Source organism: Cavia porcellus, unplaced genomic scaffold (genome assembly GCF_034190915.1).
Source record: "Cavia porcellus strain 051 isolate PalLab524CR breed Dunkin Hartley unplaced genomic scaffold, mCavPor4.1 scaffold_7, whole genome shotgun sequence".
Lineage (NCBI taxonomy): Eukaryota > Metazoa > Chordata > Mammalia > Rodentia > Caviidae > Cavia > Cavia porcellus.
Window position 1 is genome coordinate 60,482,006 of NW_026947490.1, and position 27,577 is coordinate 60,509,582.

Genomic DNA, 27,577 nt, shown 5'->3' on the forward strand with positions numbered 1-27,577 from the left:
GACATCAGTGTACTCAGTCCTGGAATGTCCTGTTGCATAACCTTATGTTAGAAAATGTTAATATTGGAAAATGTTAATGTGTGCACTGTTTTGATTTTTTTCTCCTGAAATGTGCTTTACAAGACATACACACAGGAGGGCAGGAAGCCATTGCAGCACACACATTTCTGGATCGGTCTGCTTCATTACTACGTTAAATTTACTCTGCAGATATAGAAAATCACACCATCCATTATTGTCACCTATTATAACCTGATGATAGCAGAAAGTGTATCTTCTTCGATATTTTTGTAATAAGAAATGGAATGGCTTTGCCTAGAAAGGTATTTCTGACATTTCTCCTTACTGGAGGAAGGGCAGTCTGTCTATATCTTCCAGTGCCCTTTCCAATCCTAAGGATTTAACAGGGCAACTGCTCTAACTTTTTGTATTTTAGTCCTCTTTCACCTTCATGTTTCATTCATGTAACTTACAGCCATAATGTTTATTAAATGTTATTAAGTCAATGCATTTTGTGGGATGAGCCTAGTGCGGATAATTCAAACCTTGTTAGAAAAGCAACTAAACACAAACTTCCCATAAACATTATAAGAAGGAGAAAAGAAGACTAGAAAAGGAGGAGGTGAGAAGAGGAAAAGGGGAAGAGGAAAGGGGAGAAAAAGAAAGAAAAATAAACAAAAGAAGTAAACGTAAATGATGACGCAACTTTAAGTTCAAAAACCTTCCTTGGGCCCTATGGCTATACACAATTCTCATTAAATTCAAAGTGAATAATCTGGATAAATCCCTTCTTGACTCTTAAAAATAGCAGGAAACAATATTTTGAACTTTAAACAATTTTATAGCCCCTGTGACCAAGCACCAGCTGTACTTGTTGACGCCATCTTGCCCACAGTTGAATCATTAGTGCCAGAAATGTGCAAGGACTGAATTTTAAATCTGGTATTCAGAGTTCTATTGTATATATTCACTGCTGATGCACAGACTGGTGTTTCCATTCAAACATGTGGGAAAGCTGAGGCTCACACGATCATGGGTTACAAACACACCAGGAGCAGTTACAGTGATGTCTGAAGAGCCGGAGACGGAAAGAGATCTGGACTAGGAATCTAGGGTTCCTCTCAACTTCTGGCTTTCATGCATCTTATTACAATCTAGGAGTACTATATACCCAATGAGTTTATTATACTGGTAAAAATTCTCAGAATGAAATCTTAAGACTATCCATTAGGCTTCTGAAAGACTGAATTGCGTTGAGGGGATTGCATTCAGGGATCTGATTTGCTGCTGCATGTGAAGATGCTCAGAGATACTGCTGGACCAGTGTGGATCGAAGTATCAGTTAGGTGAACTTGACCACAGGGAGACCTCCCAGACTTAGATAGCAAAAGGTGGCCCCTGACTCAAAGCAACCTTGGGTCCTTGCACCTTTTGGCTTGACCAAAAGGTGATGAGCAGAAGTCCTCCAGAGAAGGCCACACAGTCCATTGACTACCAATGGAGACCAGGGAAACCAGAGTAGAATTCAGGCAAGGGAAAGACAAGAATCCAAGTTCATTCACAGACGGGCATAGGCTGCCCCCAAATTCAAACTGGACCAGAGCACCTGTCTGTCAGTTGTTGGATCTGACCCGATTGTGCTCAGGATGTGGTAGTAATAGCTCTAACAGGTTCCTGCTTTGCTTTTGATGCTTGGCCTCTGATCAGAGCAGACCCTGGAGAGGACAGGCTGGCGCGGGGCTCCTCCATGATGTCATCATAAGGATGACGTGGTGCCTGTGCCCCAACTGAGTGCAGTAGGAGGAAAGCTGCTTTTGCTCTCAGACCTTAGACATCCAGGGATGATTTCTAGTTTAGGAATTGGATGGAGAGCTCTGTTCTCCCCGCACTTTTGCTTATTTTAAACAATCCCTAGCTCTTTTTAATGAACAAGGAGATGAAAGAGGAGATGAAACACATGAGCTGGCAACTTCGTGGTGACTGTCATTACCCCTCTGGCAAGAGAAGAAACTAAAATAACAGTCAAAACATGCAGGGCATTGTAGAGCTTCAGTTGTTCACATGACCTGTCTTCCTGACCTACAAGGTTACAGTCAGCTGGCAGCTGCCAGCTTTTCTCTACAGAAACTCAACTGGAGGCCGGAGGTGCCCCAGGAGAGGTAGTGGGCAGGTGACACCCATGGTGGCTGCGCTATTCCCAAAGGCACATTTTAGAACCTGAATGGAACTGTGCGGGATCACAGTGTTGGGGATTTAGGTGATTATTATTCTGATTCACTCTCTGATGTCTAGATGTGTCTAGGATGCGTGGCAGAGGGAATTTTGTCACCCTCAGGGAAACATGGGGTTAAGTCCAACGGAAAGAGAAGTTTTCTTTGCAGTTGAAGCAGGCCAGCAGTGAGGGTGTCCTCGAAGGAAGCATACTAATTAGAGGAACCTTTTCTACTTTGTACCCAGCCCTGTGGTGTCATACCACTGAGGAAATGCTGATCCACACCACATACCCCATTAATAAATAACTGAGGAGACCAAGGCTGAGTGAGCCTCAATAAAGGAAGCAGAAGAAGCTGGAACCCTGACCTGTTCACCTTACTCTAATGACTAACTTTAAAGTCTCTAAAAGCTCTGATTGCTTACGCTGGCTGTTTCCCTTCATGTGTGCCTGTGGGGAAGAATGTCACAGAATACTAACAAAAAACAAAGGAGATGGCAAGGAAGGCTCTGACGGGCCAGGCTGGCCTCTGATAAGCAGCACCGGGCGGCCTTTCAAAGTCCTCATGCTTCTCTATTAATAAAAGGATGTAGGGACTGTTCTCAAGGGTGCTATTCTCCCCAGTCATAAACCCTGATTTCTTGAACCCCATTTCGTGGCACGCCCACAGCAGACGCTGTTGTAAAACTGCCAATTCTGTGGCAGGCAGAACTGACAAACTTTGCGTGTCTCGGTTTTGCAGAATTGTGATGAAAATAAATAGTCAGGCTGCTGCTTGTGAGATTTCCTTCCCCTATAAGTTTGCAAACACAGTCCATGTCCTAGATGTGCTGCGTTTAAACAAAGTATGTTACTCAGTTCCTTTGGTGGCGAGCCGGAATTGTCACCATTTGGCAATTACTGATAGGGAAAGAGCTCTCCCCGCCTGCTGCATATACATGTGGACAACAGGAAGGTATATTTATGGCTCATGCTTGGCAACCAGATGCTGCTGTTCTCTCCTTCTAGGACTTTTGGGGAATGAAATCCCCAAACACAGACACATACTATTTTCAGAGGGTGAGGTGGTACGAATGGCATATGATATCTACTACATTTTATATTTTAATTGATACCTGATTGTATTGTGCTGTCTATTACTGTTGGCTTTTCTGTAGTCAGCACGGTGGTACCACCTGCAAAACAAAAGCAGAAAAATAAGAAACCGGAAGACAGATTTTATAGTATGCTGTGCTGTTGTATGCTATATTGGTTATTTTCCACACATGCTCACATACATCTATAGCACATGTATGTATATTTATTACATGTCTATTGCTTTCATTAGAGCCAAACATTTCCCATCAAAAAACCTTCCGTTAATTCCAGTTCTAATATTTGCTTTACTGAAATTTTGCCCATCATAAATCACATAATGTTACTTCAAATTCAAATAACATAACTTTTTATGTAATGTATTTGTCTTTTCCAAAAAAATTAAAAATCAAGAAATAGACATTATCTTTCTATAGGATGTACAATAATATAACTGCATATAATATATACACACATTGTAGAGTGATTAAATCGGGCTAATTAACATAAGCATTACCTCACATACTTAGCAATTTTTTGTGGTGAGAACACATAAAATCTACTCTCTTAGCATTTCTGAAGTATGCAATAAATCTGAATGCGTTTCTCTATAAAACATCTGGAAGGCACCACATTTGAGACTTGATTCCAGCAGCACTACTGATCCCCAAACTAAGCATGGCACACAACACCAGCAGCGGAAGGCAAGGACCCCTGTATTTCCTCAGTGACTTGGGGATTACACTTGACCTCGAGCCTGAAGCTTCAGATAGTTTCCACGGTTTCAGATGTAAGCCTTCAGGGGAGGTGCAAAGTTAGTCCTCATAATCTATTTTAAAACTAAAGGCTTAAAGTGGATGGTAGTGGTTCCCACCCCACTTTTTTTTCCCTTTCCCTCTGCTTATAGCTGTTTATTTTTCCCAGGGACAAATATTCCACCCAACATGTGGTTTGGAGAAGTGGAGGCAGTGTAAGAAGCAAGGGCTAAATGTTTCTTCTCAATCCCAAAGAGTGGGAAGACTGAACAAATAATACCCTCAGCAGCGTGAGCTTTCAATTTGAGATTTTTTTGGAATTTCTGATCAGGGGCCAGGATGTCATCCTACTAAGACTTACTTTATCTTCTCTTTCTCATATCTTAATTCTTCCATTTTGACTTATTGTCATTATACTTTTTAATTATAATTATCAGTGCATATTAATTGTACGAAATCATAGGTTTCATTGTGACATTTCCATCCAGGTATGTAGTGTGCTCTGATCATATCTGACCCCCCTTTTCCGTTTCTCAGTGACTCCCTTCAGGCTTTGGTTTGAAAGTGGTAGTGTTTAACCTGCCCCAAATCACCTTGATTGCAAGTTGAAACTGCAGTTTCCTCTTCACCTGCCCTTCTCAGTCCTAACTGGAGATCAGAAGGCTCTTGGAATCTATATTTTTTTGAAGCTTCTGAAATGAGTCTTATAGTCCAGCGAATTTGAGGAGCAATGGTTTGCTATTTATAATTTGGTTTAAGAAAGACACTTATTCTTCACTGCGCATGCCATGCAGATTATGGTTGTGGGCTATCTTCCTTTCTCTTGAGAGATAAGGTCATGGGCCAAGTCAAGAGAAGACGTGAGGTGGGCAACCATGAACCTTCCACTAGCACCATTCCATAAAGATTTATGATGCTCTTTATTCAAGCAAGGCCTATCCCACAGCTCCTACAGATCAGAAACCAGTTATATGTCTCTATCATGAGTCAGAGAGCTCTCAGGATGGTCTTAGGATTTCTGAGCTAACCAGCTGCAGCACCAAGTCTTGCTGCCCGAGCCCTCCTGGTAAATATGCTAGTGAGTGGTCACATGTGTGCAGGGCCTCAATAAGGTAGGCATTAGGAAGAAAGAATTATATATATTATGGGTTAAGAAGGTGAATCTATAATGGCAGAGTTGGAGGGCGGCCAGAATACATTAGCATTCTGTTCCCTGTAGTCTTAGAGGAGAAAGATTCAAGGTGAAAATTTAGTTTTTATAACTGATATGCATTATCAGTTTTGTTATAGGTTGGGAGCCAAATTCCACTGTTGGGTACACATGGCTCCAATGTGAAATTTGGCCTTTTGGGGCCTTTGAAGCCAATTGCATTATCTAATGACTTCAAAGGCATTTGCAAATGAGTAACTTCAGTGTTGAATTTTCAGCTCAGCAAGCAAGCATGAGAAAGGAATCTCTGCATCTCCATGTATTGTGTATAGCTTACTCAGAATCCAGTGTTCACAAGTCATGAGCATTTGTTAGAGTTTTTCTCCTCCCCTGTTTACAAATAGGTCACCCCCAGAGAAGAAATTAATAGACCGCCATGGTGGTAAGGAACTCAACAAAGAGAACCCGGGGAATTTCCGAGTTCCCTCCCATCAGGGCTCAAGAGAGGATGCTCCTGGTTTGGTTTTATTACACTGAACATCTCAGGTTTACAGTCCTGATGGTAAAACCCACAAATTAGTGAAAAAAAAAAAAGGCTCCAAGAAGCATATAAGCATAAGACACGTGTGTTTTAAATATAAAACTATTTTTGGTTTAGGTGAAGTAGGTTTTGCTCTTTGTAAACCCTACGAGCACAGCTTTTTCTAGAAAAAAGAAAAGGGCTAAAGCCTTACAAAACATCTACATTTTTTTTAAAAAAGGACAAATTGATCTTAATAAATGAATATGAAGCATGAGCATGTCTTTTAAAATCACCTCTCCTGATGGTGGTGTGGTGTGGGCATTATCAGCACCCTCTGAGCTTCTGAATACATGCACATATTTGTAGCATCATTGAGCCAAATGCACGAGCCTGAATGTCTTTTTCTTAGCCATGATAATACACAGAAAAAATTAGGATGCAGTTTTTTCTCTGCTCAAGAAATAGTTTTAAATACTGTAGGTGAAAAAAAACCTTGTACTTTTAAAAGAATGCCAGTGTTCACACCGTAAATGACCCATTTTCTGAGATTTCTGAGTTGAGCCACACAAAACTGCTCCAGGCTGGCATACTTTCCCTGTTTCATTCAAAAGGTTTCCATTTCAACTGATTCAGTCATGAACTAATGCAAACAATGAGAAGTTGTTTGCTCTGAGTGGAGGAGTAAATCTGATGCTCGGTTTCCAATCAATATTAACTGATCATTTTAGGGTTTATAAAGGAAAGAACCCCTCTGTAGAGAGCAATGGAAAGAGGTTCCCCTGAATTCTGGCAAGCTCACTTTTTCATGGGGAATTTTACTGTGGATTTGTGACAAGGCCCACAAAATCTTAAGGTGTGTGGTAGAGTGTTCCAGGCAAACCCCAGAAGGTTTTAGACAACCTGTATGAGCATTGGCAACCTGTTTTTTTTTTTACATCAGCTGTAGGGTTTTCAACTTGGACTTGACATCTTACAGAGAGAATGCTCTGCATTAATTACAGCAACTCTTGTGTCTTGTGGCTACTGACATGCAAGATTTGCGTTCCAAAGCACACAGTGATGTAATGTTCATTGGTTATGCGAATGTAAGGGATTATCTTGGAAATTTGGAGGAAGTTAGCTTCAGCAGGTAGGGCTCTGGTGTAAACCCAGTTCATAGGACGAAATTTCTGGGCTAGATTTTTTTTTTTTACCCTTGACTCTATCTCAGAATGCCAAGCTCTCTGCCTCCTTTGGAGGAGAATATTTGAAGTAATTGGACATGAACTGTGGGACATTTCCTTTTAGATTTTGCACAAATGCCTTAGCCAATAATATGGCTGTGTTATGAAGTTACAAGGTAACACCTTCAGTTTTGCCCATGGAAATTAATTATGTGTGCTCTCTGAGTCCCTTCTGGGTAAAAATACAGACCTGCATTCAACGGCTAAGGTTTACTCTAAAATGAGAGTCAGATGCTTATGAAATTTCATTTTGATCTAGGTAGCACTAAACATCCCAGGATACATTTTCCAACAATAGGGTGAAAATCCTGGTGCCTTGGCCAATTTCCAGTGGTTCAAATCCATTGCAATTCCCTGCTTGCTCTATATTTCCCCTCTCATTCCAAGTAGAGGAGAAGGTCCCTTTTTGGCTTATAGGGTTTTAGAAGGCTTTGGAATAACACCAGATTAATTAGGAGACATGTAGCCCAAACCATCTCTCTGCATTGGCTAGTTGGTGCTGATGTGAACTAAGCCTTGCTTTGTAAATTTTAATGTAAAATGATTTATAAGATCCCAACTTAAAAGCTGCATTTCAAATGTAAGCTTAATTTAATCAATTAGTTGGATGAAGGCTCCACTCAGAAAATTTTATCCTCATTAGGGGAAGAAAATGAAGTGTGTGGTTATGAATGTGCAGTGCACAAGTTAGGGTGAGCGGGGTTCTGAGAAGAGAATCAGGTTAGCACATTCAGCCTTGGAGAATTCTTCAGCTAGGACCCAGCCTTCGGCTCTGAAAGAGGCTCAAACGGTTGCCTCAAATGACTGTGGCTATGGAAAGCAGTTTGCTCATGTGGATGGCGTGAGGAAATGACAATGCCCGCGTGGTGGCAAGGCTGCCTCTATTCCAGGACAGCTTTGCCAACACCCTGACAGTCAGAAGGAGCTAGGAGTACACACACTTGCGTTAGTGGGGCTCAACCACGACATGGACTGAAATGGCACAGCAATGGGATGGAGATGGCTTCTGCACCTGTGAGCTGGAAGTCATCACCTGTTCCACTGTGGCAGTTGGCCTGGTCGTCATCACATTCATCCACTGGGTTCCCATTGGGAGTCGTCGGTCCAGCTGTGGGGGCTGAAAGGAGATCCAAGGGTTACTATCTCACACCTCTCAAATGTGTTCTCAAGGTTTTGTCTATCGAATCTGCTAGCACTTTTGCAGAAAACTCTAAGCTGTGGGAAGAAGGCCAGGGGTATGCTTTGCCTGTATTTCAGGGGGCTGAAAACACTTAGATTTTGTAGAACACATCAGAGACTACAGTGCTTTGGTATTTGATCCATATCTGTCAAGTAGATTTGGTTGCCTTAGCATTTTATGCATTGTTATCTGCATAAATCTCCTTTTTTACTGGAAAGCTCTTGAATTCTCCCTGGCCGTTTATTCACGACCCTGGTGTTGAGAACTTTGATGATACAGATTTTGCTTGCGCTGTGTTTCATTTTATTTTCAAAGCATTGGAGAATTCACTCATCATGAATTCTTTTTTATTCTCAGTGTTGACTGAGTTTGTTAAGTTTATATTATTTATTCCTCCCAAAAGAAGCATTATTTATATCATTTGATATCAGTTTATATCCTCTATTCCCCAAAAAGGAGCATCAACATTCATACTTAGACCTATATTGTTCATTTAAAAAACAAAACAAAACAAACAGACTACATTTCTAAGTAGCTTCATGATCTGGGAGGCTTCCTGTGAGTGCTGTTGTATCCCAAGGTCCTATTCCTGGCCACAGGACTGCATTCCATGAATGGTACCCCCATATCTTTGAGTCTGTAGTTGAAAGGTAGCCAACTTTAATCAAAGACTGTGTTCAAAGTCTTTTAAGTTTAGTTCAGTCTATTTTTTCCAGTTTGTTATTCAGTTTTGCAATCTGTTTAATATTTTACAGTTTTCCACATTACACTTCACTTTACAAGGCTGAGATAAGGCACAGTTCCCTTGATGTCTGAGAACTATACAAGATTCGTAGAACTGGAGCAGGGCGGGAGTTACCCTCTTACAGTGTCTGGCCTGTAGCAATGTCCTTGGTCAGAATTTGACACTGTTCCCTATCGTGCTTAAGTACTGAGCAAAGTTATGAAAATGTAGAAATGTAGCTAGGTTTCAACTTCTTCAGCTACCTGAACAGATATGCTAATAAATAATAGCTAGGAATCACCACATATAGACAGACAACATACGTAATGTAAGGGCATGTAATCTAGAATTCATAACATACACACATATTTTGGGCTCTATTTATTGCTACCTTTGGGTCAGTAGAACTCTCTGGAAATCTGCACAGTGTCTTCCCTAAGCTGTCCTTGTTTTAATCTCTCTATTCATTTTGCTGATTTTTCTGCATTCCTAATGGTGTTCATAAAGAAGTTCCACATTAAAGTTAATTGCAAAAGTCAGTGAATGAAGGATTTTTATGCTCCAACTTTTCCTAATTGAAAATATATAGTCTGTGACTGTTTTGTTTTTAAGGTTTTCTTTTAAATTTTTTTATTAGTATATGTTTGTGATACATAATGAAGACATTCATCATGGGATTTTGGTACATACTTATCACATCTCTGTTTCTTAAATATACGAGCTAGCTCAAAATAGTACAAACTCTTATGGGAGACTGGCTGGGACCCCATCTTCCTTCTGTGTCCTTCAGATGTCTCTGGTAGGACAAGGCCTGAGGTGGATATTTAATAAGACCTGTTAACCAGTTTGAGGGAGAAGAAAATTATTCCTTTTCACTAATTGTACTAAAAAGCTTTGCCATTAATTTCCCGGATGTTGGTTTTTCATACAGCTGGGGGGCAACTTCCTCACTTTTGTGAGCGCTTGCAAACATCTGCAGGCAAATCCCTTCAGCCACAGTTTCCACCTCCTCTCACTCCAGAGTTGACACTGGCAAACTGCCACAAGGCTCGGTGTTTTCAACCATCCATTCACTGCACCTCCTAAATCAATGCTGCCTTCTAGAATGGGACTGGAGTCCCGCCTCACACACCAGCCTCTCTCTCCCGGACCACATTTCTCAGTACCCTGAATGAAAAGAATGTGTCCGCAGCTGGTTCAATGAGCCCAACCCTTCTTTGTTTTGGCATCTTTACCAAAGCCCTGGCACATGGTCACTCTTGGTCTATGTTGCTGGCAATTAGATTCAGAGGTCTAGGACATGACTACAGATATGGAAAGAGCCACCCAGTAAAGAATGGGAGATAATGGCTTGACTTGAAATAAACACATAGAAAAGCAGCTATGAATTATTCAGTAGTATGGTGATTGATAGCTTACGATCCTGTACTGCATCTGAAAGGTTCTATGATATTTAATATGTTCAGAAATGTAATTATATTTGGGCAGCTCAAAACATAGGTAGTTTTGAAACCAATAGGTGATATTTTTAAATGCTTTTTAGCATTCTTTGAAACAACTGTGAGCATCTGCTTGACTGATTAACATCTGCGTACCAACAATAGCCATTCTGCAAGCTAACCTGGAAAAAGACCTCAATGGGGTACAAAAGCTGGTGTAAGGTTACTCATTTATGCCCAAATCTAAGGCAGATGGGAATTCTACTGCACAAAAGCAGTAAATGGTAAAATGACCAACTCAAAACATTCATCTTATTCATTATCTGTTAAAAGAGAGTGCAGGTGTGAGGTCAGCATATGCATAAGCGTGTCCTTGATATGACCTTCATCTGATAATCTAAGTCTAGGCAATAACGCCATTAAAGAGACCGCCCCAGGCTTTTTCAGACACATTGTCCCATGAAAAGCTTTGCTTCTTTACAACAGCCTAAGAAATACATCCAAATGCGTCTTGATGTCTTACTGTGTCAAATGCAGCTTCCTGCTAGTGTGTGGTGGCAGTCAGCTCCCAAGACAGAAACTTGGATCTGACACAGGGCTCTAAACAACATTTAAAAAGTCAAAGGGATTGGTGGTTGCCAGGGCTTAGGGAAGGGAAACAACAGACAACCTGGGGAAGAGGTTTTACTCTGGAGTCAGGGCAATGTTTTGGAAATTGAAAGAGAAATAGTTGTGTAAGTTGCCAGTAGAATGCACTATAAGCCATTGAGCTGTGCCCTTTAAAATGGTGAATTTTGTGTTATGTGACTTTGCTTCCAAAAGTTATGTTTTAAAAAGTAGTGAGAAGCAATCCCATAGAATCTAAAAAGAATGATACAAACAACTAAGTCAAAGGCAGAACCCTAAAGGTGCTTTTTTGGAGTATGTGCTAGAACCCCAAGTCTTGATGACTGGCAGGTACAGAGGTACAGGGGCCCCCAGAGGACAGATAGCAATCTGCAGCAGAAATGTCTAAAGAAAAGGAGATAAGACAGGGGGGACCCTGGAGAGTGTGGTTACCTTCCACATCACAGCCCAGCAGCTCCATTCGTAGCCCCAGCCCGCCATGAGTGGCTCGCTCAGGGTAGATTCGGATGAATCGTGTGGAAACAGGTGGAAAGGTCCGTAGCTCAGGTGTGTCATAGTTGTTGTTGCCCTCGAAAGTCTGTGAAGTGCAAATAACACCAATTATTAAGAAGAAAAAATACAACCTCCCTTTTGATGATTGGTTGTTTCCTCTGGAGGGGTGTAAGCAATTTTCTCCTCTATCTCCTAAAGGTTCAGTCATGAAGGCTGTGAAGGAAACTGACAGTGACAGATTAGCAGGAGGAAAGTTATATTGACTTCTTACCTGCAGAGGTAGGACATGCAAGAGAAGCAACTATGTCACTACACAGTTAAGTGCCAGAAGCTTAGACACCCTCTTCATTGGGGGCCGAGGGAGGAGTAGGGCGGGCAGCCCAGGGGGAGAGCAGATGATTTCTGGGAAGTCAAATGGGTCCTTAGAAAAACAGGTGACAATGGGTCAGTCTGGCCCAGGTGTCAACCTCCTGTCTCCTCTTCTGTGAAATGACCTTAATCTTCCCTAACGGATGAGATCCTGGGATACCATTCATGAACCCCAAGCTGCTTTTGGAGGTTCCCGCTTCGGGCAGCCAATGGAGGGGCTCAGGGAAAGCCTTTCCCTTCATTTCCTGTGCCCCAAGATCCCTGAACGTGAAGTCCCAATAGGCATATTTGGAGTGGCATTTCCTGAACTCATTCACCTCCTTCAGGACTCTTAATAGGGTAGAAAACTTGGCCGCACTCCACCACTTCCTAAACGGCTGGCATTTCTTTTATAAATGAGAAAGAAACAAACTGTGTAAGAAGTGACAGATGCCATTTCTTAGCAACCTTCCTGTACATGCTGAAGCTACACCAGAAGCTGTGGATTTAATGAGATATTTTTATATGATATGCTGCTATGTCTTGGAGAAGTGACATTTTTATCACTTCCTTGAGGTGGAGGAAGATAATTCAGGAAGTGAACCTGCCTTTTCTCAGAGATTATCACAGTTGCCACATTTTCAGTGAATATTCCAGTTAGGGTCTCTGAAATGAGCGGGTCCTAGTTTTGCTAGAACTTGGTCCTTTGAAAAGGAATTAGATTTCAGACACAGGAAATAGTAATTACTATTTTATTCACTGCTGGGGAAGCAACACAGGGCTTTGCTCATAATAAGCACACAGTCTACCACTGAGCTACACTCTTGACTGAGGGGCAGAACATTTAATTTAGTACAAATACAACCTATTCAAAACTGGGGTTATTCCAACCCTTTGAAATCACTGTTAGTTTAAGCAGGGTCGCCAACTGGTCACTTAAAAGATGTTCTCATCTACAGTCAGGGTCTTGACTATTAAGTGATGTTCTGAATACTGGCTTACCTGCTCATATCTTGGCCCTCTTTTGAAGTGCAACTCTAACATGGAGTTACTATGACATTTTGCAAGGGCCAGGCCACCCGTTGCTAGAGTCACCAATAGATTATTTTATTTGCCTTGTTACGGTGATGAAAAGACCAAAATCAATGAATGGCATAATAGGAAAATAGCAATGACCAAGTCTGTTTGCTTTTTCCAGAAATGGGGGAAGTATCCCTACAGCCTCTTCTCCTAACATCAGTCTTAATTTGACCGAGAATGGGAGCAAGGAGAGAGCATAGAACAGTAAAATGGTCTCACAGTAGGAAACATCTGTTTATAACAAATATGGTATGATGCTTATTGGTGTAAGGGACTGCTTTCAGTGCTTAAGATAGATTCTCAAGCAATCCTCAAAACAGCTTTAGGAAGTAAACGCTATATCACCTATCTTCTACAAACAAGGAAACTGAACCACTGAGCAGCTGAGAAATTTGGCCAAGGCCATACCACATACAGTACAAGAGAGAGAGAGGATTCCAAGCCAGGCAGCTTTAGCTGGTAGTCTTAACCACAGCACTAAGACACCTCTGCTCTTAGGCATCTTAGGCATCTAGAGGGTAGGGGTGCAGCTCAGTGGGGTGGTTAGTGCAGCATACTTGCTTACCATACGTGAGACCCTGGGCTTGACCCTCAGCACTGAAACATAAAGTATTTTGAGAGGGCTTTTTGCTATGTCGCTGTTATTAATCCTAGATATTGAGTTCAGTTATCCAAGTATTAGAATCCTCTTTTTCATTTTTCTCACAATCCAGAAAGTTGTATTTGTAATCCTACTGAGATGTTATTGGAATCCCAACAAGTTAATTTTAACCACCACCACCATGGAGAGAGTAAAGACACCAAGACATATTCTAAGTTAAGAGCAGCCAACGTGTCCTAAGTCCAATACTCATGAGGACATGTGGACAAAGGCCTTGATCGTAGGCCTCTCCCAGAATTTATTATGTTGTGAAGAATGGGGGAGGCTCAGGGATGAGTGACAGTGAGGATGGCGGGAAATATGTGAATAACTTGAGCTGGCTGGCCAGGTGAGAGAAAGAGATATGCAGAAGATCAATTTACATAATCAATAGATTATGTAACAATTGATTTGGGAGGCTGTCGCTTTAGTTTTTATATGTAAACTACTGTGGCCTGGAGAGTCATAGCCTCTTTACCTTGAGGCTCTTAGTTGACATTTTTGGAGCTATGCTCATAGCCAGTGACATTTTTGGAGCTAATGGCTCTACATCCCGCTGTGCTCATATTTTGTATTTATATCCTACATAGAGAACACTATGTGAGGAAACAGGACTGTCTATTGGCTTTAGAGATTACATACCAGCACCTCTGCTAGCCTTATTTGTAATGCTTACAGCCAATTGAGGAGAGAATGAAATATCATAGCCAGCTCTTTACATATTAGTATAAGGAAATAAGTCTCCAAATAATAATCAAAATTGCAGTAATTGTTTTGCATTTAAGGGGAGTTACTGGAGTTGTCTCCAAATGTCACTAATTCTTGGACTCAAGTGAGCCTCCCCAGTTGCCATGTAGCTAGGACTACTGGCACAGGTCACTATGCCCAGCCTCTACTTTCTTGCTTTAATATATGAGAACACTGAGGCCCAAGAATTGTTTATGCCTAAGGAAATCATTTAGCACCATTAATTTGTCTTTAACTTGGTGCAAGCTGGCTGTGAGGTCTGGTGGACCAGATGGAGTGGCCCGGGGCCACACTGGTGATGGATGGGACCATGCCTGATGGCTGGGTCAAGACATTACAAGTTGCCAAAATGTGATCATTCATTCAGGGAAATTCTTGGCAAAATACAAGATGTGTGTAGATGGAGACAAGCAGATTGGGTGGGTTATGACAAACCAAGGGGTTTTCTGAGTTCTAGAAGTAAATTAATTGGCATTTTCCAACTCAGCAAAGCCACTTGTAATATGAAAACAGAGCTGCCTCTTGCAATTAATTTTCTTCTGTTTTTTAAAGGAGTAAATTCACTATCAGTGTCCTGAACTCTTAATACAGCCTCAGTAGCTACCAGTAATTGAGAATATGACATACATTATTGTTAGGCCTAATTAAGTTGTTGTCAGTACGGTGCTAATTATAATGAAAACACCATCACTTAACATGTAAGTTCTCTTTAGTTCACATAGTTCCAGAGATAAGAGCAGAAAGGCACTGATATCTATGGAATCCCAGTTCCCTCTCTTAATTTTAACTTGAGGAAAGGAACAACACAATGGGACCTCATTAGAAAAGCTGTCAGTGGTGAGCTGGGAAGAATATCAGCAATCTTTGATAACAGGAATTTGCCGAGGAATTATCTTTGTGTTCTGTGACTAACCATGTCTTAGACAGAAGGGGCTTGGCTTAACTCTGTTCTTGAAAAGTGGAGTTCATTAAAGAGTCTGATATATCTGGTCTACCCAGTGATGGCTTGGTGTCAAGGGAATGAAAGGACAGCACAGAGGATTTAAAAACCACCCAAGCACTATTTTATTTCACGAAACAGGCTGCCCATCTCCCTTTCACATTAAAGGTACTTGGCATTTTAAGCAGGTAACCTTCATTTGCACGACTTTTAAGTATCTTTATATAAAATATATGCTGCTCTGAATTGGAAGGTTTTACCAATTTCCTTTTTCATCTTGGAAATTTTATTTCAATGGAATGGTATGTTGGGAATCATAGATTAGACTATATAAATAATTTAGGAGCTTTTGTGGTTTTAAGTACCATAGATAGATGATAGTGATGGATATTTTAGGAATAAAAATCCAACATCGTGAAGCAATCTTGAGTATTTTGTTAAAGCTAAAACACGTGCGCTGGCTTCTCATGAAATTCTGTACCCGATTTACTACACAGAGTGACAGCTTTAGACATGATGGCAGCCGCATGGATTAGATAACAAAGACAGGAAGCATATGATGGATCCTATCAAAAGCATATGGTGATTTGTTTTCTCTTTCTCTCAGAACCCTGGTGTTGAAGAACCCGTCACAACAGCACCCCCAGCCATGACAGCAGCCCCAGGAGATGCTGATCTGCCACGGATTCAAGCTCTCTGATGAAGGCAGAGTTCCCTGGTGCTCAGGAAACACCGGCTTAGAGGAAATGACAGCTTCTGCTGACCGTTTTACTTTTTCTTTCACCAAGAAGAGAGGGAAGGACATGAAAGGAGAAAGTGAAACAAACACAACAAAGAATGTTGCTGCATATGCAACCATTGACTGAAACATACGGTGAACGTCTAAGTTAAAAAATTTATTATGATAAAAGACAGGTTAGTGAGAAATCAGGAATACATGTGTTCCCTGCAAGGGGAGGGATTTGGAAGGGGATTAACAGCAGCCTGTCTTTTACTGCAATATTTTTTGAAATTTAAACATTCATTGCATTTTTGATCAGCCCATTGATTACCTATTTACAGCAATTTCGGTCAAATAGAAACATTACAAGGTGTCCTTATCCACCTCATTCACCAGACCTGACACTGTCCGACTTCTGGTTCTTCCTCAAAGTCAAAATGACCATGAAGGTACATGTTTTGAACTGATTTTAGTCATTGAGGAAGTCAGGATAGCACAACCAAAGACATTCAGGGAAGAAGACTCCCAGTACTGCTGCAGAAAGTTGCAAGAAGGATGGAATGTTTGAGATGAGTAGGACTATCCTTTTTTTTGGCCTTTTGAGCCAGGGTTTCACTGTGCAGTTCAGTCTGGCCTTGAGCTCACTTTATAGCCCAGGCTGGTCTCCAACGCACAATGATCCTCCTGCCTCAGCCTCCCGAGTGCGCCACCATGCGGGAATGAGAGGGACTATTTTGAGTAGGATTCGTGGCCGTGTGTCTTTTACTGCCCTGATGTTTTCTGTATGTTTTGAACACATCATGTAGGTATATGTAACTCGGAAGACGTTTCAGAAACTCTAGGTTACCAAGGAGAAGTGGGGAGAAACTCTCACATTTTGACTGAATGGGTTCTTCCAGTGGCCAGCTGACCTGCGGGCTGTAGGAGATGGGGTGCTTTCCTCGCAGGCCCCCCCCCCATCTTAAAGAGCTGACTGAACTGGTCATACTGTACTTCCTGCTTGTAAAGCCTTGGTCTGAGTGATTGCACTGAGCCCTGTTCTCCCACTCCGTGGGGTGGGAATGAGTTATATTTTCTCCAATGAATTAAACTTTTCTTCTTCTACAGGAGCAGGTCCTGGGCAAGGCATGGATGGGCAGGTTAAGGGCAGCTGTGTTGGTGTGAAATGTATCATCAGCTGAACCCAATTCCCACCCTACAAACAGAGCCTAAAATGCTAACTGCCTGTGGGCTGATCCTTATTTTACTCCTAAATCAGCTTCCAGGCCACTCAGCAGACTTCTGGGAATCCTTTCCAAGTCGGTGTTACATGCTCAGGAAATGTAAACAAACACAACCACCAGCCTAAGTAAGACTTAATTACTGAAGCACATATGTTCAGTTAAAAAATTATTCCACATGTTTTATTTTTATATTGAGATTCCCTTCTCTTCTTGATGTATTGTCAAAGCCAAAAGCATTTTAAAAGGTTCCAGATGCATAAGGGGATATACTTGTGTAATAGTCACAATAGTTAAAAGATGGAAGCATTCAAGTGTGAATAAATGAATGAATGCATAAACCAAATATGGAGTCTATATACGATGGAATATTATTTACCTTTAAAGATGAATAAAATTCTGACACATGCTACAACATGGATGAAACCTGAAAACATTATGCTGAGTGAAATAAGCCATTCAGAAAAGGTCACATTCTGTATGATTCATTTATGTGAGGCTTCTAGAATACTCTGATTCACAGAGAAAGAAAGTGGAATGGTGTTTGCCAGGGGCCGGGGAGGAGGATGGGGAGTTGTTATTTAATGGGATTGGAATTTCACTGTTGCAAGGTGAGAAAGTTCTGGAGGCTCATTGCACAACATTGTGAATATACTTGACACTACTAAAATGGGAACTGAAAGAGGTTAAAGAGGCAACATTTGTATTATATATATTTTACCACAATTAAAAATGAAAAAATTCCCAAAGGAGTTGGGAGGGGTATCGCTCAGGGTGGAAGGGTGTTTGTCTAGCATGCCTACAACCTCAGTAAAGAGGGAAGGAAGGAAGGAAGGAAGAAAGGGAGAGGAAGAGAGAGAGAGAGAAAGAGAAAGAGAAATAAAGAAAGAAAAAAAGAAAGGAAGGAAGGAAGAAAGAAAGGAAGGAAGAAAGAAAAAAGAAAGAAAGAAAGAAAGGAAAGAAAGAAAGAAAGAAAGAAAGAAAGAAAGAAAGAAACTATTTAAACCAGGTGTGGAGTGGAGGGTAGGAAGAGAAGCCCGACCTAAAGCACAGAGTTTGTAGAAAGGCTTTGTGGTTTGATGCTGTCAGCTCCTGTGCCCACTGTCGCCCCATTTCCTGTTCCAGTGCCCAGCCGCCCATCCTCCCACAGCCAGGGCAGGGGACAAACTTTGCCCTGTTTATCAGACACCATCTGCAGTGCCATCTTCCCCTCCTCACTACCACAGGCCAGGGGAGGGGGATTCCTGGCAAAGCAAGAACCAGCTCTGACTCGGGGAGGGCTGGGGCTCCTGGGTTAAGGGGAGGGCGCGGGGTGCCTCCCACCCGCCCCGGGCCTCACCTTGGCCTTGCGCCTGCTGTCGTCCATGATCATCTTCCAGTCGGAGCCGTTGTTGCTGTAGCCGACCTTGAACTTCCTCATGTACACCTTGTTGTCCCGGTGCTTCCCGCCCTGGATGATGACGCCCCTCACAATCGTCTCCTCCCCCAGATCCACCTGCAGCCACTCGCTGGCATAACTGTGAGGGGCCGGGGCGGGGGGCAGCACCCAGCCCAAGCGGCTGCTCATCAGGCGCACGTTCTCCGGCATCCAGTTTCTGTCCCCTTGGTTGGAGGCTGTGATCTGGGAGTCAGAAATAAGCCCAGACACTATGCCCAGCATGCCCGAGCAGGGATAATCTAGAGGTGGCAAGAAACAAAAGAGACGACTTATTTTCTGGGAGACACCAGGCTTAGAAAGAAAAGCAGTCTACTGAAAACAGTGTCTGGAACCCACGGATGTAATCTGTTCAATCTCTGGATCATTTTACATTCAACAATGTCCTCTTAAACCTTGCCCCTACTCTTTCAGATTCCACCTGTTCACACACACCCCAGTGAAGGAAATCTTCATCAAGCACACCCATTTCTCCTGCTTCTCACTTTGGCTAAGTTTAATGTCAGACCACTGAGCGCCCAGTCTCTTCACTATCCAAAAAGTATTTCCAGATAAGCAGGTGCTGCCTACGGAAGTTCATAGTTTACGATGGGCTGGAGATACGGAAAGAATTAAACCCAATAGCAAGAGAGCTGCTGAAACCAAAGTGAAAAGGTGACCAAGAGGAGAAGACAAAGAAAGAGCACGGCTTCGATGGAGAGCAGAGAGGGCCACTCCCCGGCGAGTGGCATTTGGGCTCAGTGTGGAGGGACGGTGTCCACCTTCCTCTCCACTACCCTCCCACCCCGTCTCTCATTGCATCGGCTCCTTCCACAGGGATACGGAACTGTCATCTCAAGTGGACCAGTGTAGACAGCACCCGTCTGTCCCCCTGGAGGCCGAAGCCCTTTACTGAACCTTATGTTTCTGTGGGGTGGCATCCTCAATAGTTTCTGCCTTGTCACCTTGTCACTTCCTGCTTTCCATTTTCTATTCCCGTTTTGTTTTAAAATCCTATCATGGCCAGGATGCGAAAGGATTTTTTGGTTGGCTTCCTACACTCTAATTCCACGTCTACACGACACTAACTGCCGTGTAACTTTTCAGGAAATACTGATTTTTGCCACGTTATTCCCATGTGCTCAGAAATCTCCACTGCTAAAAGAAATAAGCTAGACACAAAAAGGACTGATACGAGGTTCCTTGGGCAGATATCAAAACAGAAAGTAGAATGCAGGGACTGGGGAGAGGAGAATGGAGGGCTAGTGTTTAATGGTACAGTTTCAGTTTAGGATGAGCACAAAGCCCTGGAACTGTACTACAATGTGATTCTATTTAAACAGCTGAACTGTGTGCCCTAAAATGTCGTATATTTTACAAGCATAATAAAAAGACTTATCTTTTAAAAAAAAGTACCATGTCTCTGTACATTTTGGGAGAATATCAAAACTATCAGGGTTTCAGGGTGCTCACTGTGGTTTCACCTCATTTGTCTCATTTTATTGAATAACTCATAATGTGTTCCAGTCAAACAATCCTCTTCTCATATACCATGGGCACAGTGTCACACTCACATCACTTTTGTTCTAAATGTTCCTGTAAGTCTCTCTCACGTTTTGTTCTAAACTTTACACCTAATCTCAAGACTCATCATGAAGACTTCAAACTGCTCCAGTCCTTTCTGAGAGCTACTATCATAGATACAGTGAGTAACATAAGCTCAGTATACAACTATTGTGTAGATGTAAGACTGTTAGTTTCATGTCCACAGCTAGATTAGAAGATTCTTAAAAGCAACTGAACATTTCATATGTGTTATGATTGTGTCTAGATGTCCCCCCAAAGCCTCATGCAGTCAAAGGTGGGTCTTTTTCAGAGGTGGCTGGATCTAGAGTATGTGACACTGGGATTGACCCACTGTGCAATGCTAGGGTTAAAGGTACTGTTAAGGGTAAAGTGCCATCTGCCCTAAATAGCCTGGATAAAACAAAAAGGGGACAGAACTATGATTGTCTTTTGCTTGCTTACTTTTGCTGTCTTCTGCTTGTAACACTGAACTAGTTCTACTCTTTCATGCCCCTCTGCCAAGCCACCTTGCCTTGGAGCCAGCTGTAGGTACAAAATCCCTACAAACTGTGAGCAAAATAATCCTTTTCCCCTTTAACTGTGGGTGTTGGGTATTTTGCCTCAGCAATGAGAAAAGGATCTAAGACAATATATGGTACAGCAGCCCAATGAGTTTCTGAGCACAAGGAGAATATCAATCACTGACTAACTGGTGGCTTAATAGCAAAAGCACTAACACTTCAATTATTCTTCTTCAAAAGTATACATTTCAGTAAAAGATGCCCCCAGGAAAGACACCCTATTTTTCTCTTAAGAAACTCAATTCTGCATAATCCAATATAAATTTAGCCTAAAAATACAACTGCCCTACAGGCATGTTCCTGATGCAATCAAGCTACACTTATGTTGTCAGTTGATTCTTCAGAATTATTACTCAGATACTTGCTGCATGAGTTGTGCAGATCATATCAAGGCACCTCTACCCTGTGTCATGCACGTTTGCTAAGAAGTAGGCATAATCTCCACATCACCTTACAACACCTCTCCTCCCTCACTCCCGTTATTAGAGCCAATTGAGGAAGGGAAGCGTTCTCTCCTTTCTTTCCACCAAGAATTACCCATCATATTGTTCTCCAAATATCTGATTGCTATAAAATCATTAACTCATTTTCCAACACTACCTCACTTATCCAACTTTTCCTCTCTCGACAAGTTTGCCTTTTCTCTAGCTCTTTGCAAACGTTGATCTGCTTTTTCCCTGTTGTTGACCATATTTAGATTTGTAGATGGTTGCTCTTCTCTTCCTCATATTTTTAATTCCTTAGAGAGTGGGAACCAAGTCATATTTTTAAAATTTTCTCTGAGTCTTTGTTCTCCGTTTTATTCATTGCTGTCCTCAACAAATATTTGCTGAATGAATCAACTTCTTAATACAATCAGAGGGAGCTGTCATTTTCTCAAGTGCCCTGCCCGTCATTCAGCCACATGGTTTGCTGCAGTCTGGAATCTGGAAACCAAGAATATACTCAGAGAAGATTAAAAAAAGATTTACAAAAACTCTTATAGAGGGACTGTGAAACTATAGTGTTAAAAATAGAAGTCACGTTTTTTGGGCCACAGTGGTCACACCTGCCTGATTCAAAACCAGCTTTCATAAAGGCAGTGCTTAGCTGGTAATGGGGACCAGATGTTACCATTTGGAGAAAAACAGAATTAACTTGGATATTGTAACGAAAGCAGAACCTTCACCAGGCTAATGCCTGTTCTCTGCAGAGCTGGCTTGAACATACTTTACATCTCCATAAACCTAGTGGTACCCAGCTGCCAACCAGCCTACAAATCCATGATGCAGTTACACCAGGACAGTATCATTCCTCTTCTCTGACTGCTTGCTTCTCTCACTCTTTCCCTGCAAGAAAGTCCACAATGAGAAGGCACCTTGATCTGACTGTTTTAACAATGATTAGGAAAAAACTTATATTAACAATTCTAGGTTTAACTGATGTATTAGTTGTTTCTCACTCTGTTCTTTCATGGCAGGCTGGTTCAGTATGCTTGGCTACATGAACCTTTTGGAAAGGTTCAGATAGTGTCACATATAGCAAACAAACAAACAACAAAAGATGCTCATTTAAATTAGAATTCCAGAAAAAATGCTCAAGATGTCTTAGTATACCTTATGCAATGCAGGGGACATACCTTGCTAAGCAATTATTGAACTACGTACAACTGGACATTCCATATTTTGCCCAGCAACTCTATTGGGAAAGCTTGAAATCAATCTTGGATGGGAGAGGAGAGGTCTATACTAGGGATTGAAATGGCTCTTTCCAGTAACAGTATTTTATTACAAAATCTGTACTCAGCTTTCACAGGAAGCCTGAGATATATTTGGTAAGTCAAATGTCCAGTTAACCAGCTTTTAAAGAATTAGAAGGTAATAACTGAGTGTCATGAAGGTTCCTGAATGAGCATAATTTAACCTTCCCCTGATGACTCAGAAGAACCCTGGCTTGCCATGTCTGAGGTGGCCACTGTGACCTCTGAGTGACTTAGGAGCACAGGAACTTACTCGGCAGACCAGCTAACAGTCTTCTGGTTAACACACCCTAGACAGCGAGTTCCAGGTGTGTTCTCATCCATAAAACAATAACCTTCCAACAGTATTTTTAGTAAGTTCTTCCTTTGCCGAAAGGAGGAATTTCACTTCGTCAAAATAATGAAAATATTCCTTCAGCAAACACCTATAAAGCAGAATTGTTTGCTCCAATCTCATTTTCTTTATATCTTTCCATGGTGACACAACATTGTATATTCTGGATTTTTCTTAGATTGCTATATTTCTACAAAAGTAATTTCTGAAAGCAAAAATTAGGTTAAAACTTGGGGCTCTGAATGGTTTGGAAACCAAATGATATGTTCTAATGGTAATTTTTAATCTGGTAGATTTGGTGGTTTTTTGGTCTTTCTGGAGACAAGGTTTTTAGGCTGGTCTTGAACTCAATTTGTAGTCCAGGTGGACCTCAAACTCACAACAATCTTCCTGCTTTAGCCTCCCATGTGCTGGGATTACAGGCATGCATCATTTGGAGACTTTTTCCTGATTGTTAGGACTTGCCTGCTCAGCAGGAGAGGCTGGAACTTTGAGGCTATTTGTCACAAGGGACAGGCAGAGTTGTAATTTATTCATTCACTCAGAAGTAGCCACTGCACACTTATGTCCAGGGACACAGCAGAGCAAAGGTACGAGAGGCCCTGCTCTGCTGTGTCTTGTTTCCCAGCAGAGGTCCGGCAGCCATGTTCTTTTATGGATCTGCACTCTGAGGGAACAGGGGGCTCAAAACGGAGAACATTCTGGTAACCAGGAAGACAACACTAGTACTCTCCTATCGAAGCTCTGCTGTGGCTTCTCCTGGCTTCCATTTATTGAGTAGCATGTCCTGCTCTGTTTTCCTGCGTACACTTCAGTCAACAGATACTCTAAGCCAGGTATATTTCAAATATTTTTTTCTTTTAATCATCATCACAGCTGCACGAAGGTTAACCTTAGAGATGAGAGACTTGAGATCAGAGAGACAATATGCCCTGCCCATCCATGGTCCTGGACATCTCTGGTAACTTCTGTCTGTAATCATTGGTAGAACACAGGGCCTCTCAAAAACCTCTATCAATCAACTGGAGAGAATAGCTATCTTTTTTTTTTATTTAAAGAGAAAAAAACAAAGGACATAAAAAAAGCAGTAAAAGGGTACAAATAATACAGTATTTCAAGAAAAAAATATATAGTAAGAAATCACCAGTTAATAGGTTACATATTATCTTCCCAGGGACAGTTGTCCAAATTACAAAATTAAAGCATATAAAGTAGACATTCATACAATGAAATTGGAGACAGTTTCGTTCAATGATCCAACAGAGAATAGCTATCTTATTAGAGGCAAAAACTATTTAAAATTAAATACTACTGACTACTACTATCAAAAATAACAGAAACAAAAAAGCAAAACTAATGAGGATATGGAAAAACAGGGACCTTTATCCACTGCTAGTGACCTTGTAAATTAGCAGAGCCATTTAGAGAACAGTACAGAGACTCCTTGAAAAAACAAAAATAGCTACCATGAGATCTAGCCATGCCATTTCTGGGTATATTTCTGAAGGAAATGAAGTCAGCACACCAAAGAGATACCTGCATATTCCTGCTTCTTGTGGTGCTACTCACAATAGCTAAGGTACTGGATCAGTCTAGGTGCCTGTCCACAGAAGAATGGGCTAAACCATGAGGTAAATATACACAATGGAGCGTTATTTAGTAAAGAAGAATGAAATATGGCATTTTCAGGGAAATGGATGCAATCAGGGTTTATTGTGGTAACTGACAATAAGTATTGCATGCTTTCTCTCATTTGAGGAAACTTTAAACAAAAAGAGCTGCAAAGAGAGGGCAGATTTTGGGGAAAGAAGGGGGGAGGTGGGGGCATGAGAGGATGATAGGGACAATGGATTGGGTCACAGTACAGTGCACACCTTTTTGCATTGTTACAGTGAGAGCCCTCGATTTGTATGATTGGTAAGACTGAATCATTATAATAAAAAGTATATTATGGTTATGATTAAGAGAACTGAAACTTGATTCTAAATGCAGAATCTTATTTGAAAAAAAAATTGGCCCCTTAAAATAATTGCAAAATAGACTATGTTTGAAATATTAAAATATCCTCTTTCAAGAAAGCACCTATGTTTCAATAACTAGGTCGTTTAATTGTTATTTTAAAGTTCAATAAATTATTTGTCTCCTTTGCTCACATTCCTAGAATTACCTCCTGGGAAATCTTTGTCAAAATTAAAAAGGACTATTTGGGTTCAAACAAGTACCTTGTTTAACTCAAAGGATATGACATATATCTTTGAGAGGTTAGAAATTTAGAGTTCAGAGTTCAGGCTAACATGTTTGGAGTCTTTATAAAGGTTATTTCAGTTTTAAAAATATAGTGAAATGAGATAAGGTTGGAGAAATGGGCCAGAGACTTCCACCAAAACCTCAAGAGACCTTGTTCCTACAAATTTATGGGTAGCCTCTTAAATTTGTCATGCTCTGAAATGACCTAGAACTTTCTGTCATGTAACTGGTGATCAGAAATAAAACCAAGGTTATATCTGGCTTTTCATTAAGTTTTTTTTCTTCCAAACCCCTTTTCACCCAATTCCTGTTTGCAAGGCCTTGAATTTTCTAAGTCTTAGATCATAGGATAATAAACAAATCTGCCTTTGGGATGGAAATAAATAGAATTTTGAAATGAAATCAGATGGCACTCTGAACGAGTGAGTTTTTCACTGTTTATGAGGTTGTCTCCAAATTTCTTACAAATTTATGGAAAATTCTCAAGGTGATATTTTTTCCTTGAAAGGTCAATATTTTCTTTCTTTAAAATAATCATATGAAGAGCACAAACATAAAAATGAAATACCTTTAATATGTACACTAATATTATATTAAAAGGCTGATCACAGAAGTTCTTCACTTCTACCCAGTGAATCAGTCTACTGGTTCAGATTTTCAACTTTTAAGATTACTACGAAGATCCCATCTGTACTGGGTTTTTGGTTGTTGTTGCTTTGCTCATGGAAGCTTTTGATATATTTATCGATGAGGAAAGGAATTTGAACATGATTGTCTGTTACAACACAATACAAAGTAATCAGGCTGAAGATGTAGCTCAATGGTAGAATGCTTACCTAGCGTGCAAGAAGTTCTAGGTTCCAGCCCCATCACCACAAAAACAAAACGAAACAAGACGAAGTGCAGTGAAGTCAACAAACAATTCAGAGCAGCACTGAGAGCCACAGAAGGAGAGCCAGGATGTTTGCCGACTTCCAGCTTTGCCCTGTCCTGTCCTACTTTTCCAGCACTTAACCTCTGAGTACATCACTTTCTTCATCTCTCAAAGGGATTACTCCATGAATTTATTCCATGTTAAATGGAGGAATTTTAAAGTCCCATTGATATTGAAAAAAACAAATTTTAAAAATCAGAAAACTGTTTATTAGTTGAGTTGAAGTGTTAGTACAGTATCTTCATTCAATAAATAGATACCTAAAACCTAAGGCAGAGTTATCTAGGTGGTTAGTGAGTAAAAGGAGAAATTCTAAGTTACGCTCATTAAGTGTAGCTGATGAGGCTTCCTTCTATGTTTCAAAATTAATAAGAGAAAGTCAGTGGAGAACATTTCACAGAGGAGCTATCTACTGTAAATCTCCTAAGTAATAATGCAAAGCATATAACTCATCTTCAAGGAGCTCCCAGTCTAGTTTAAGAAGTACCACATGCCCATCACATGCCATCTGCATGTGCCCAATTCTTTATACTCACGATTCTATCCATCATCACAAGGAGCTTGTGTGATGAGCTGTACTATGACTATTTTCCAGGTGAAATAACCAAGGGTTTGAAATCTAAGCATATTGTCCAAACAGACAGACTACTGAATAGCAACGTAAGGTTTGAGTTCAAATTTATCTAAATTTAAACTATATGCTCTTAACTGCCCAAGAAATACGATCATATTGCTACAGTTACTCTCCCTGTATTAAAGCTTTCCATTAGACCTCAGTGGGGCAATCTTCAGCTGGAGCTTACCTGTTATCTTGCAGCCATAGACCTCAAACCTCATAGAGATCCCAGTTTCCCAAGTCACAGGTCTGATTCGGATAAATCGAGTTATCAGTGGTTTGGGGAAAACTCCAAAAGCAACATCTGTGGGGTTGGTGTTTCCCTGGAAGATCTATATGGGAAAAGATTATCCTTTATTAACAGATTCTTTTTGTATTTAAAGTGAATTTAAAAAATGTTTTCACAAACACGAAAATTAGTCATAATTTTAATGTGTCTATTGAGTTTGAAGCAGCATTAAACTTGCTGTGTTTTTTCCAAATGGCAGTAATGAGAAGAATCGGTCCTAGCAGAATGTTGTCCTAATCAGCTATTTGGTTTTTTGGAGAGGCTACAGCCTCTAAAAGCACAGTTACCAAAATGACAATTATTAACGGACACATGCTATTATCATAAAAAATATTAACTTTATCAGGGGACCTACAGAATCCTGCAGACATTTCTCAGGGACTCTCAGCATTTCACTGCCCCCGAAGTCCCTGAAGAAATGCTTTTGGAGTTTAATGTAGGATCTGGCTTTTTAGAATTTAGGTTTTGTTCCTGGCTAGAGCACTAAGTCAAGCCATATTCTCCTTTTTGACACCATTTCTTGATGAAAGATCTTATCCTGGACCTGAGTTAATGACTTTAATCCTTCTGGGTTATTGGTAAAATTTTATTTTAGTGACCAAAGTCAAAATGAATTATGAATGATTTTTAACGGAAAATCAGCTTTCCCAGGGCTTCTAGTTTTAAAATGAGTCATTTTACTCTCAGGAAGGCAAAGTGCGTGAGCACCAATGTCACAAGGATCAAGTATGAACAAGTTTCCCACTGTGTCCTATGAGGCCAC

At 41.0% G+C, this 27,577-nt stretch overlaps 1 protein-coding gene across 7 annotated transcripts in view; it reads right to left on the minus strand.

Moving 5' to 3' along the window:
- The window catches only part of Nrp1 (neuropilin 1), a 136,806-nt gene that overhangs the window by 13,465 nt on the left and 95,764 nt on the right, over positions 1-27,577 (minus strand). For 4 of the 7 annotated variants that reach the window (XM_005003202.4, XM_003468622.5, XM_005003201.4 and 1 more), the window contains exons 8-12: positions 26,713-26,857; positions 18,435-18,772; positions 11,340-11,484; positions 7,950-8,054; positions 3,328-3,387 (exon numbers count right to left, since the gene is read on the minus strand). In XM_005003202.4, the coding sequence (XP_005003259.1) occupies positions 3,328-3,387; positions 7,950-8,054; positions 11,340-11,484; positions 18,435-18,772; positions 26,713-26,857 (793 nt within the window). The remainder of the gene's footprint in view (positions 1-3,327; positions 3,388-7,949; positions 8,055-11,339; positions 11,485-18,434; positions 18,773-26,712; positions 26,858-27,577) is intronic. The other 3 variants (XM_063253669.1, XM_005003200.4, XM_005003199.4) reach the window with 1 other exon arrangement.